Here is an 11,911-nt window from a genome sequence, read left to right on the forward strand (position 1 = left end):
CTGGCTCTTTAGCTGCATTAGTTTGTCTTTAACTGCGTTTATCTGCTGTTTGAGTTTAAACAGCAGCTTCTTATAGCTTTCTATTAAAAAAATATATTCAATTTACAGACCAAACAACAAAGTTTCAGATTGGAAACCCAAAACAAGCTGCAAGACACTAAACTGTTCCATCGAGCTAAAGGGAAGTGCAGCAGCAAATCGTACTCGTGTTTGTTTTCCCCCAAGCTTGTCACTTGTGCTCCATCACTTACTAGAGATTGTAAAATGAACTGCTCTTGACGCAACAGCTGAATGAGAATTTATTTAATGGAAACCTGCTGATAAGTTTACAGATAGTTAATGAGCTTGAATGTTTACGAATTAAAAGTAAAATTTTGTCAGAAGTAACTGATAAATATTTCTGATGCCATCAGGTTCAGGCTCAACAACAACCTGAACATATCTAACAAGAATAATGTGATTTATGTGGTATTATTATTATTACATTTTACTAAAGGTTATTTATAGTGATGATCTGAACTTATTTGGATGATTTAAAAAAATATATAAATTCCCTTTAGATGCAAGTTTGTTAAACAATATAAAACCAGAATTATCTGAAGGGTAGCTTCTAACTGTTCATTCATGAAAGTGAACTAATTAGAAAATAATCCATAGATACACATTTGGACATGTGGAGGCGAATTAATCAATCATTTTATCTCTTTATTGTCTGAACTCTCACACGTTCTTCACACAAACACAGTCACATTTTATTTTGTATTTTTTTTTTATTTCTTCTAAATTCATCCTGAAACCATTTCACTCAGGCGCTGAGACGTCCACTGGGTGCTCCAGACCTGTGGATGTCTCTGGGGGGGTCTGAGCCGCTGCTGTGGCCGACGGAGCGCCTCCTGCCCGGCCGGACCGGCACCGAGGAGCCGCTCACTTCCTGCGGCGAGAGGCGGCTCCCTTCTTGCTGCTGCAGAGCGCAAAACGCAAAAACAGAGTCAGATCTGCACAGTGACACGTTAACATCACAAACACTATCAGGGCGTTAAATAAGGTTACCTGTCTGTCTTTTAAGCCTACAGCGCCCCCTAGTGCCAGGAATTATACTGCATTCTATAAATACAAGTCTATGGGATGTAGTCACACCCTCTGATGGCTCATGTCTACATCAGAAGCAGATACCTGCCTCTGAAGATTTATACAAAAGACACTAAACGCCCCTAAATAACTAACTTTAAAGCTCAATCACTGCAGCAGATCTCTCTTCTGTCTTAAACTCTGAATAACATTCATAACACATTGATCTGCTGAACTACTTTAATCCATCTGACTGCAGGAAATAAAAATAAAAATGTCACCAAGCAACACCACCAGTAAAGACTCTCCTTTAAGTTTTAACAGAACTAAAAGCAACCTAATAAAGTAAAGAAAAACCAGCCAACAAGCTAATAAATCACAGTAAAAAAAGAAAAGCAAAACAAACAAACAGACATTTTAGCCTTGTTCTGGTACGTATGTGGAGCTGTCTCATACAGAGTATAAACGATGTAAACTGTGCACATGCAAGCTTTAGACTGACAATCAAATCAAACGAGGTCAAGTCTCCACATTGTGATGGTGTGACACATTCACGTCCCTACAACATGAGTAACACACACACTCACATAGTGTCTGATTTTAACAGGTATGTTGAGAATGTACGCCTTATTTGATGATGAATCACAATCTTTACGTATTTTACTTACTGTTTCTGCAGCTCGTCGATGCGGTTTCTGAGAGAGATCACCTAAAAGACACACAGCTGTTATTAAAGCAGACAGGTACGTCGCACCTGTACACCGTCTCTATTTAAAGCTGCATCCAGTGTTTCCTTCAGGATGTTGCCATTGCTGCAAGACATCTTGCCAACCAGGGCGTTTGGAAACTGAGGGTTTGCTGCATCTCACATCACAAGTACACAAGATGTCCTCACTGACCTCGTATCTCTGTCTCTTGAGCTTCTCACAGTGGTCGTATTTAATGGCCTCCAGGCTGTGCAGCCACTCCCACAGCTCTTTCGCCTTGTCCCTAACAAACACAAACCAGAAACCAAAGATTTCATAAACAAGTCAAAGATAAAACAGCTGAAAATACCACGTTACCTTCCCTCTGACAATCAGAACTTTAACCCTGTTCTAACCCGTAACTCTGATAGTCCAGCATGAATAGAAATTCATCTTAATTGCTCTCTTCTCCCTGAACGTCATGCTTTTATGTTTTTTATTCCTCATATGAAGGATTTTAAGTATTTTATCAGCCTGGAATGTTTTAGATTGTTGTTTTCAGAACACATTTCTGTAGTTTTTCCATGTGAGTTGATTCTCTTCATGTGTTAGAGTTCTTGTATGGAAACGTGTTCGGCTTTCAACACAGAATAAACAAATGGGTTTGAATGGATGAAGTAGATTTTTAGTCTTCCAGAGATATCAACTATATCAACAGTGCAACATGAAACAAGTTAATGAATTTTGTCACCTCTACTATTATTCTTTTCTATTTGTATTTTAGGAATCACGCACTATGTTTCCGTACAATCTGTATGTTTCTATAATCGTCTATTGGGAAGTATAACGCTGCCATGGATTCTGTGAGTTAGACTCTGAGCTACAAATTGAAGCGAAGCATATTACTTTTACATTAACTACTTGCAGTGTACTCATGAATCTAGATCTAGAGACAGCTATCACTGGATCTGTTTGACACTGAGGAGAACTTTAAAAAGTGACGATTCTCAGAATGGAAGGAGCCTTGTTCTGTGATGACTGAGACACATGGACGTCTGTTTTCATGGTTCTCTTGGTGATCGATATTTCTTTGTCTTACGTCTTTGTCTTCATTTGTGATTTAGTTATGAGGCAGAAGAAGAGGAGATGGAGGGGCAAAGTCTAGTCCAAACAGGAAACCATAGTTTTATTTTGTCTTAATCCTTAGATTGACATTTTATTCTTGTATGTTTTGAAAATGTGCATGAGGGGGAACGGATGAATAAATGCTGCAAGTTTCTAAAGTTCAGTCAGTCAAATTTATGTAGCTAAATACTTTTTTTTGGCATTTTTATGAGTGAGATGCTTTTTGGTAATCGAGAGTCATATGGTGGTCGTCCTGTCTTCATGTGCCTGGAGCTGCTGGGTCATTTGGTGCTTTGTTTCTGCTCCTCTCACTTGATAAATATCGATTGTACCCCAACAAACAATGGCAAATGCTGACTGTGATTCTCTGTGGGATACCTCAGCTTGTCCTCGCTGAAGCTCTCGATGTTCAGGGGTTTGATTCTCTCTGCCAGAACCTTCTTCTTCTTTTCTCTTTCAGTCTGCTTCTTGCCTCTCTTCTGGTCAATCTAAAAAAAAGTCACACTGGTTAAAAACTCCATGTGTATCACAACCATCTTGCTTCCTGCTACAGATCATAACAGAAATGAGGAGAAATCCCACCCTCTGCAGGTGGCTGCTGTAGCCTGATCCCATGTTGCTCAGCGCGATCTTCTTCTTGGCGTCATCATCAGCCTTCCTCTGGGCGTCGGCCTCCTCCTTCCTCTGCCGCTCAGCCTGTGGAATGAATTCAGAATATCACAAAGAGCACAAGCAGAAAGATGTCACGCTTAGTTGGTGCTGTTGCTTTTGTCGTCCTCTGATGTGTTATTGTTAATCTGTATCTCCGACTGAAAGCAGTTGCGGGACTGTTTCAAGAATGACGTTCTGGACTGAAGCTGTGAACGAGGGCATGTTAAAGCTCAGAGACTGGAGCTTCATACCTCCCGCCTGGCCTGTCGCTCTTTATCCTTCTCAGCACGAATCCTCTGCTGCTCAGCTCGCTCAGCGCGACGCTTCTCCTGAAAACACAAATCACAACACAGCGCTTCAGCAAATGTTTCTAGCTGGTTTATTTCCACATGTGTTTATCATGAAAGTACACGTAGAAGGGATGTGATGAAGGGCCTCCTGTAGTTTTAAGTTGGGTTCAACTCACAATTCTTTCCTTGAGAGCGATGAGTTCCTCCTCCTCCTTCTTCCTGCGCTCAAAGTGATCGTCGATCAGTGACTGCAGCTCAACCAGATCTTTGTTTTGACGTTTCTTCTGGATGTCCTGTTGGAAAAAGACACGAGGTCACCTTCACAGACCAGTAGCTGCTGCAGGGAGTTTTGACAGACTGCTGGTTCCAAACCTGATCAGGAAAAACCTAAACCAGCTGCACCTGCTGTTTGTTAGTGACAACTTATAATATAAGTATATTATTGGTCACACAGAACACATGAGCAAGTCTGATGAGATTGCAGTACTCAACCTGCAGTTTGTCTTATGTGTGGTTTAGTTGGCACTAGATATTTACTGTAGGGATGTTCCTAATGATGCTCAGTGTCACAGAAATCTAAATTAAACTGGTTGACTCGTCTAAATGTAAGAAAACAGTCAGAAAACAGTCAAACACAGTTTAATCTTTTGCTTTTGAGACCCATGTGGAGCCATTCATCTTAGTCTTCAATAACTGAGTTGTATTTTTTTTATTGATAATGTGCTAATTTTCCATCTGTTCCAGCTTCCATCTTGCTGGTTTAGAACAGAGGGAGGTTTGGCTGTTAACATATTAATGTAATAGTTCATCAACATTGTCCAATAAAATATCAATAACTACTTTAACCGACTAGTGGAGGCTCGTGGAGGTTGCAATGTCTAATTTTTATATGACTGACTGCATGTGCCCCTCAATCCTTTACTGAGTCCTTCCTAAGTCCTTAGTGACTCGTAACTAGTTTAAAACAAATGACTTATTAAATTAATTGCACCATTAAAATGTAGGAAAGCAGTAAGCAGGTCTGCAGCATTACAACTTCTAAACGATAGTTTTGTAGACGCAGTGGTACATCTTCGTATTTTGGTTTATTTAAGTGTGCATACATTTTGAAATATGTGTTTCAGAGTTAATGATGCTCACTGAGTTTATAACGAGCATCTCCTGACCTCACCAGACCTGCTCTGGTCTCTTGACCTGTGTTTATAAAGCTGTGGTGGACTTTGATGGTGTTTTTCATTAGAAAACTGTTTGTTCCCGTCTTGTTTTCTGTTGCTCTGATTCATGGTGTCATGGAGGAATTGTCTTCAAAGGTCTTTAGGAGGGCAGCAGAGGTCTTTGTAGGTACTAATTAGGGCAGGTGGGTAATGCTGTGTGACTGAAGGAGGTGCACGAGCGAGACTGGAGGGGCTGCAATGCTCGCTAGATGCTACAAAGAAGGAAAATAATATTCTGATTCCACATATCTCTCTGTCTCATGCATCAGGGAGGACTGTCCTCAGGAATACCACATTATTCTATTGTGTCGTGCAAGGTTGTTTGTATGTTTGTTTGTTTTTGTATTTGCCTGTTCAGACTATGATGATGCACATTACATTTGGACCAAACAGTCAGTGTGGAAGAGGCATAAACTCTTCGTCTGGAGGTAGAATTGCAACAAACATTCAGTCCTTTTCTGCTTCAAAGCTTACATCAAAGTCCACTTTCTCGCCATCGGGGATCTTCGGAGCAGTGGGTCTGTTGAATGAGGACACATACGAATATAACATAATTAATAAACCACACATTAGTGCCACTAGTGTGAAAGCAAAACGTTTCAGCTACAAATGAAATACAGTAAATGTCCTCACTTGAACTTTGGCTTCTCTTCTGGTTTGTCGGCATCCAGACAGCAGCAGGGAGAGAACAGAAATATTGAACCATCAGAGACGTAAATGTAGAGCGAGTGTAAAGATCTGCTGGTTAATCAGGGACTAGATCCATGTGGACAAGCTGAGTTACGTCTGAGGGCTGCAGGTTGTTTCACACCTCCAGTCGGTCATTGTAATGTGAGAGTGAGTTGTAATTTTAGCAGGACTTTCCATCAACAGTGACCTAATTACTGCACATCAGCCTCTTAAATACACAGCAATACTGCCTGGAAACGTACACAGGGACTGCAGTTAAAAGGATCAATAAACTCTTATGAATAGTTTGAACTGGCTGATAAGCTGCTAAGCTCAGCCCAAAACATCGAATCAATCCGAAGTGTAAAAATTGTTGTTTTACAGGCGGTTATTTGTTCGGCTGCACAATCGTGGCCACAATCATAATGGTGATGATTTTGATCAATACTGAGACCACGATCAGTGAGTATTTAGGTATTTGTAGTGCACTTTTATATTTAAATAAATGAAACTCATATTTTTCTTCCATATTGTACTGCACTCCTGCAATGGTGCAAATATTTCCTTCAAAATAAGACTTAAAATATGTTTCTTCTTCACTTGAATTCAGTTCATCTCTTGGAGGCAAAATGACTGAATTAATTGCACCCAAAGCATCTTAAGCTAAGCTAAGCTAAGCTAAGCTAAGCTAAGCTAAGCTAACCAGCTCCTGCAGTAGCTTTGCATCCAGCAGACATGAAAACAGCTAATGACAAGCTTATTTCCCATCATGGCAAACTATCTTTTATGTAAACACTCTCAGTACTAATAGCTGAAGTCGTATTGCTGTGCATTTTCTTTAAGGTTCAAGGTTTGTACACAGAAACAAGGCCACTATCACATAAGATGTTACCTTACTGTTCTATCCCACGATGTTAATTTGTTGTGCATTAGTGTGTAAATCAAACCAGTGTAATTTAAAAGTGCTAATCAGTGTCATGACTCACCACATAAAACTATTTAATAAGGTTGTGAATAAAGTTAAACTTTCTGAACAGACAGTACGTCAGCGCACACGTTTCACAACATGGGGCTTTGAATATGTAATTACTGTTAATTGTTTCTCGTGATAAAGACACAACCGGGTTTGGGAGGTGTGTGATTAGCTTTTTATTTGTTTTACGGGACCCTCACACTGAAATAAAAGAAACAGACAACACGGGAGGGGAGAGGAAAAAGCAGGCAAAGCAACAGCGACCCAGCAGGAAATACAAACTACCATCTTGATCTCCCTCGTCCACTGGCAGGACACATTCATGCAAAAAAGAGAAGAAGCAGAGATGAGCAGTGGGGCCCGAAACCATGACTCAGCATTTATGAATCCTTCACCCTGTTCCTTCACGTCGCCTCGGTCGCCTGAGACTAAAGCGAACTGATTAAGTCTGTGTTGTTTTTTTTTGTTTTTTTTTTTCTCTCAAGGAATATCAAAGACAAATAAGTGACAGGGAGACAGATAACAGGTCCAATCAGAAGAACAGAGAAGAATTCAAATGGACATACCTTCCTCTTCATAGGCCTCTGCATGCAGCAAGCGTCCAAAGCAAGAGCAGAACAGAAAACATTAGTGATCGAAGTGGGCAGCCTGTTCCTGTACTCTTTACGATGCACAGCTCGTCAAGCTCATTTACAGATTGGGATGTTCGTGTTCCGGTTGGTGAGGCAGTGGCAGCTGCTGCACAAGTCCACCGTCCGCTTCATGCTTTTAATATTCCTCCCTGTTTGTTTTCTGAGGGACGGCTGCATGTTTCCGACGAGGATGTTGGTCTGAGCTAAGGATTCCTTCCTCTACAAGAGAGCAAAGCACCCAAACTGAAACTCAGTGAAAAGTTTGGAGTCATTTCAGTTGTTCTGACTCTCCTCTCAGTTGCTTTACAGTTGTTTTAATTTCTGTTTTTATTTTATGTCTGTAGCCGTTTGCAACTCTGTGATCTTTTGCATATTTTTGCAATGATTTAGTGTCACTGCGATCGGCTTTGGTCTTCCTTCCTGGTTGTTTTATCCTATTATGAGTTATGTTATATATCTTTTTGGTTATTTTGTGCGTTGCTGGCAACTTTTTGTGATACTTTGCAGTCTTTTTCCAATCATAGTAGCTCTTTACATGCAGCTTGTCACTTTTTGGGATTGTTTTGTCTCTTTTTTTTTGGTCATTTTATGATCTTTTTAAATTCGTTTTGGGCCTCTGGGACTCGTGGCAGATTCACATCTTGTTTCAGTTGTTTTGTTTCTCCTTGTAACAGCATTTTTTTAAGTTGTTTTACATCTATTTGCAGTTGTGTTGCACCTGTTTGTGGTTGTATAATGTCTCTCTTCAGAAATGATGTGATGCTATTTAACATCAGAATGTAGTTGTGCACCTATACAGAGTTGTTTTGTGTCTCTTTGGGTGCATTTAGGATTTCTTTATTGTTGTTTGTGTCCTTGTAGTAGTTATAGATCTTTTCTAATACAGTTTTGATCTTTTTTCAGTTGGTTTGAGAACCTTTGCATGTATTTGTTTCACTTTTTAATAAGAAATGTTAACAGTTGTCTAATCTCTCCATGATGGTGTTCTATCAGACAAAGTTCACCAGCACTGGTGACTAGATCAAATCAGTCAACACACTTTAAATGAGCATATAAATGTTTTCCTGATTAGTTTTGTGTTGGTTTTGAAGCACCGATTTTGTCCTGTTTGTGGCCAAAGCCTTGCCGGTCGTGGCTTGTTTTCGGCTGCTGTGGAGACTTTCTGCCCTCTAGTGGTCAACAGTGGCTCACTGCAGATTTACTTTCATTCATCCAACAGTGTAAAACTTGGAAATTGAAGCATTGGCTCACTTAATGTACATGAAACCCTGGGACTTGTGCAGCGGCTCCATCTGTAAATAAACTTGGAACGGATCAAATACACACATAAACAAAACCAGAATGGAGAAGATGATCGTTTTGCATCACAACACCCCAATGTAAATGCTTTCAAGCAATCTGCCAGTCTCACTCTACAGCTACACAAAAAGATGCTAAACATGGACTGAAGGGAGGCGAAGAAATCACTTTTACATGACTGAAATTACCCATCATCCTTTGTGCTTTGGCCTTGAAGAGTGACACATGAGTTTGCCAAAATGCAAACAATGGAGATGACCATTAAAAACAACATGAGACACTGAAATGAATAGAAGGCCACGGATGAAAGAGGGCAACTGGTTCATGTAAAGGCAGCTGAGTTTCATCTTCTCCCTTTCAACATTTATATGCACAGCTCATAATCAAAACACATACAGAGCAGTAACGCTGGAACAGGACAAACTGTTTGTCAGCTAATGGTGATACAGAGATGTGATAACTGTGGATGTCTGTAAAGTGAATGTTTGCTGCAGGAAGGTCAGGGAAGGACTAGGAGATAGAGAAGGGTCTTTAAATGGTCTGGAAAGTGATAAATCTGCTGCTTCATAGAGAGTTGTGCTTGTTCAGGTTGTGGTATAGGGAAGAAGAATTTAAAGTCTTTGGCAGTGGAGAAGAAAATGTTCAATTTGTTCTGAGATCCCGTCACAAGAGGGAACACGTTAGAATCACGAAAGTCAGAAGAGTTCATCAGTTTAGAAGCATGAATGTGAGCAGCAGTATGCAGTATGCTGGCAAGATAATTATAAATGTTTTTGAAATTTTGCCATGATGGCAGTAGCAGAAAAATAAATCATCAGCCACATTTCCACCAAACTCCTTCTGAACGTTTCATTGTAGGGATTCCTTACCAGGAACTTTCTAAGACTCTACAACTTTGCTTCAGCTGTTTTCTACGTTTCCACTTCAGTCTAAAGACCCATGAATATTCAGAAAGTTAGTAACTAAATACTAAGTACTGTACTACTTCAGTAGAGTATTTCAGAAGGAAAATTCACAGCCTTGTTTACATTAAAGATTCAGATTACTTTAACTTCAGTAGGATTTTTCATGATTACAAAGACTGTAGCTTGTAATTGAGTATTTTTTTTAACATACCTTTATTTCACTTAAGTAAAAAATCTGAATACGTCTTCCACTACTACTGCTTGTGTATCTAAAGAGAGACTGTTTTACATCATTTTTTTGTGCACTGCGAAACTATGATGACCTTCAACAGAAAATAAATAAACGCTTTTGCGGCTGTAAACTTGAGCACTTTCTTGAGTACTTGCAATTAACGACTTTTACGAGTCCCAAATAGCGGAGTTAGAAGGTAAACCAATCTGTCTGAAACATTATTTACACCCTGGTTCCTTTGGTGGAAATGCAGATGAAGAAAATGAGCTCTGGGGGAAAGTTCCTGTGGTGGAATGTGTCAAAACAAATCCTCAGTGAAAAGGGATCACCCTCTGAGGAGCATGAATGTGCTTCAATTCAGGCTTTAATACAAAACGCTGAACACGAGTGTCTCTTAATGTAGCTTAAAGTAGATACTGAAAGTGAATTGAATCCCTCTGAAGTTCTGTGTTAATGTTAATGTTAATGTTCAGGAAACTTGGAGGAGATGTGCAGCTATGAAGCGAGTATGTTGCTCCTAAATATGTATTGCAAACATACGGACTTTGTGTTAACTGTTGTAGTTTTTGTAAAGACTTAAAACAACTTATTTGGCTGCAAATGCGTCTTGAAACTTCCATTTATTTTTGCAGTTTTGTCAAACTGGGCAGTTATGAAGAGGAGGTAACTCCAGTGGAGACGGCTAAAGAGAAGCTGAAGTGTAACTAGATGAGTGAACTGCAAAAATATCAAACCCAACAAGACAACTGAGTCTTGAGTCTTCAGATTTACTTTACTTTAGGAAAAAAAAGATGCCAGTGGAGCATATCAGAGACCTGTCCTGACAGAAAACAAATGATCTAGACGTAGACGTGGAACTATCAACACTTCCTGGTAGATTTTTGTCGAAGCAATGAGGATAATAATGTTTTCCAGCTAATTTTAAGATTTTAAATAAATCAAAATAACAGGATTACTTCTACAAAACTAAATGACAAGTGGCAGATGTTAAACTGTATTGTAGGAAAATTCAGATGAGAGCTGATAAGATCAATAAAAACTACATTTTGCTTTAGTCTTAACACCATCTTTTAGTATGAAATATGAATAAGTTAATGTCCTAATCTGTATTACATCTGGTGTGTGTAGAACTGTTAAAGCTGGGCGCAAAGTTTGTTTCTTAAATAAAATACTTTCATGGGCACATTGTGTAAAAATAACACAAATATACATGTGTATGTTTTTTTTTCAGTATCACTAATTGAAATGTAATAAAGAAATCTATAGAGTGTCTATTGTTGTTGTAGCTTTGCAGACTATTTTAAAATGTAAATGCAAAAACAAAAAAAGAAGATGAACTGTCCCGTATCACTCGACACTTTGGCCTGTCAGGCAGGATATGTTTTGCAGCGTGTTGATCAGCACTGTCTATCCTACGGAGCAGAGTGCTGGGTGTCCTGCAGGGGAAGGGTGAACGCACCGCCCATGCCACGTACCTTCCTCCTCATGAACCACCCGCTGCACCACCTGTGGCTCTGGCTCTGGTTCTGGTTCAGGCTCTACCTCTGGCTCTGCTTCTACCTGGGCCTCCGCCTCAGGGGCTACTTCTACTTCTACTACCTCCTCCTGGGCTACGGCACGCAGCATGCACCAAACCGCCGGGGAGAGGGAGGATGTCGGAGAAGGCCGTTAATGAAGACCATAGACATGACAGAGCCATTAGAAACCAAAAGTGAGAGATTACTTTAGTTACAGAGAAGACGGATGGGTGAGCGAGGGACAGCGCTGCTGGAGAACAGAGAGAGAGAAACACAGGATGATGAGACAAAGTCAACGGACCTTTCACACAGAAGCCATATTGAACTGCTGATGCACAAAACTACCTGAAGAGCAGATGGTTGGGATATACAGCGATCAAACATTGTTCTTATAAATCCAGAGTTTAGAAGCTTGGAGAGGCTGTTTTTGATTTTCTGTTTTCACAAGATCATTGAGCTCACATAGATCAAACTAATGTTGGTGTTTAAGGCAAAAAGAACATGGGACTTCAGTTTAAAGATGCCAATGGGGGAAAAAAACAACATGTTGTGGTTCTTTTTAAAGATAATCTTTCTAAGTAACTGTTGTAAATTAAAAAAAAGTGGGACTTGAAGCTAACTTTACTCTTGTTGCTCGCTTCTTATGGTCA

The 11,911-nt window shown here is 39.8% G+C and overlaps 1 protein-coding gene across 5 annotated transcripts in view; it reads right to left on the minus strand.

The window, feature by feature from the left end:
• Positions 1–684: 684 nt before the first annotated feature.
• The window catches only part of LOC103375603 (troponin T, fast skeletal muscle isoforms-like), a 25,669-nt gene continuing 14,442 nt past the window's right edge, over positions 685–11,911 (minus strand). For 2 of the 5 annotated variants that reach the window (XM_008305916.1, XM_008305917.1), the window contains 12 exons: positions 11,220–11,354; positions 7,243–7,260; positions 6,962–6,982; positions 5,668–5,686; positions 5,509–5,554; positions 3,997–4,113; positions 3,782–3,859; positions 3,462–3,575; positions 3,258–3,367; positions 1,968–2,058; positions 1,737–1,777; positions 685–961 (listed from right to left, as the gene is read on the minus strand). In XM_008305916.1, the coding sequence (XP_008304138.1) occupies positions 925–961; positions 1,737–1,777; positions 1,968–2,058; positions 3,258–3,367; positions 3,462–3,575; positions 3,782–3,859; positions 3,997–4,113; positions 5,509–5,554; positions 5,668–5,686; positions 6,962–6,982; positions 7,243–7,260; positions 11,220–11,354 (827 nt within the window). In that variant the 3' untranslated portion in view covers positions 685–924. The remainder of the gene's footprint in view (positions 962–1,736; positions 1,778–1,967; positions 2,059–3,257; positions 3,368–3,461; positions 3,576–3,781; positions 3,860–3,996; positions 4,114–5,508; positions 5,555–5,667; positions 5,687–6,961; positions 6,983–7,242; positions 7,261–11,219; positions 11,355–11,911) is intronic. The other 3 variants (XM_008305918.1, XM_008305919.1, XM_008305920.1) reach the window with 3 other exon arrangements.

The sequence above is a fragment of the Stegastes partitus genome, unplaced genomic scaffold (genome assembly GCF_000690725.1).
Source record: "Stegastes partitus isolate 25-593 unplaced genomic scaffold, Stegastes_partitus-1.0.2 Scaffold2698, whole genome shotgun sequence".
NCBI classification, from domain to species: domain Eukaryota; kingdom Metazoa; phylum Chordata; class Actinopteri; family Pomacentridae; genus Stegastes; species Stegastes partitus.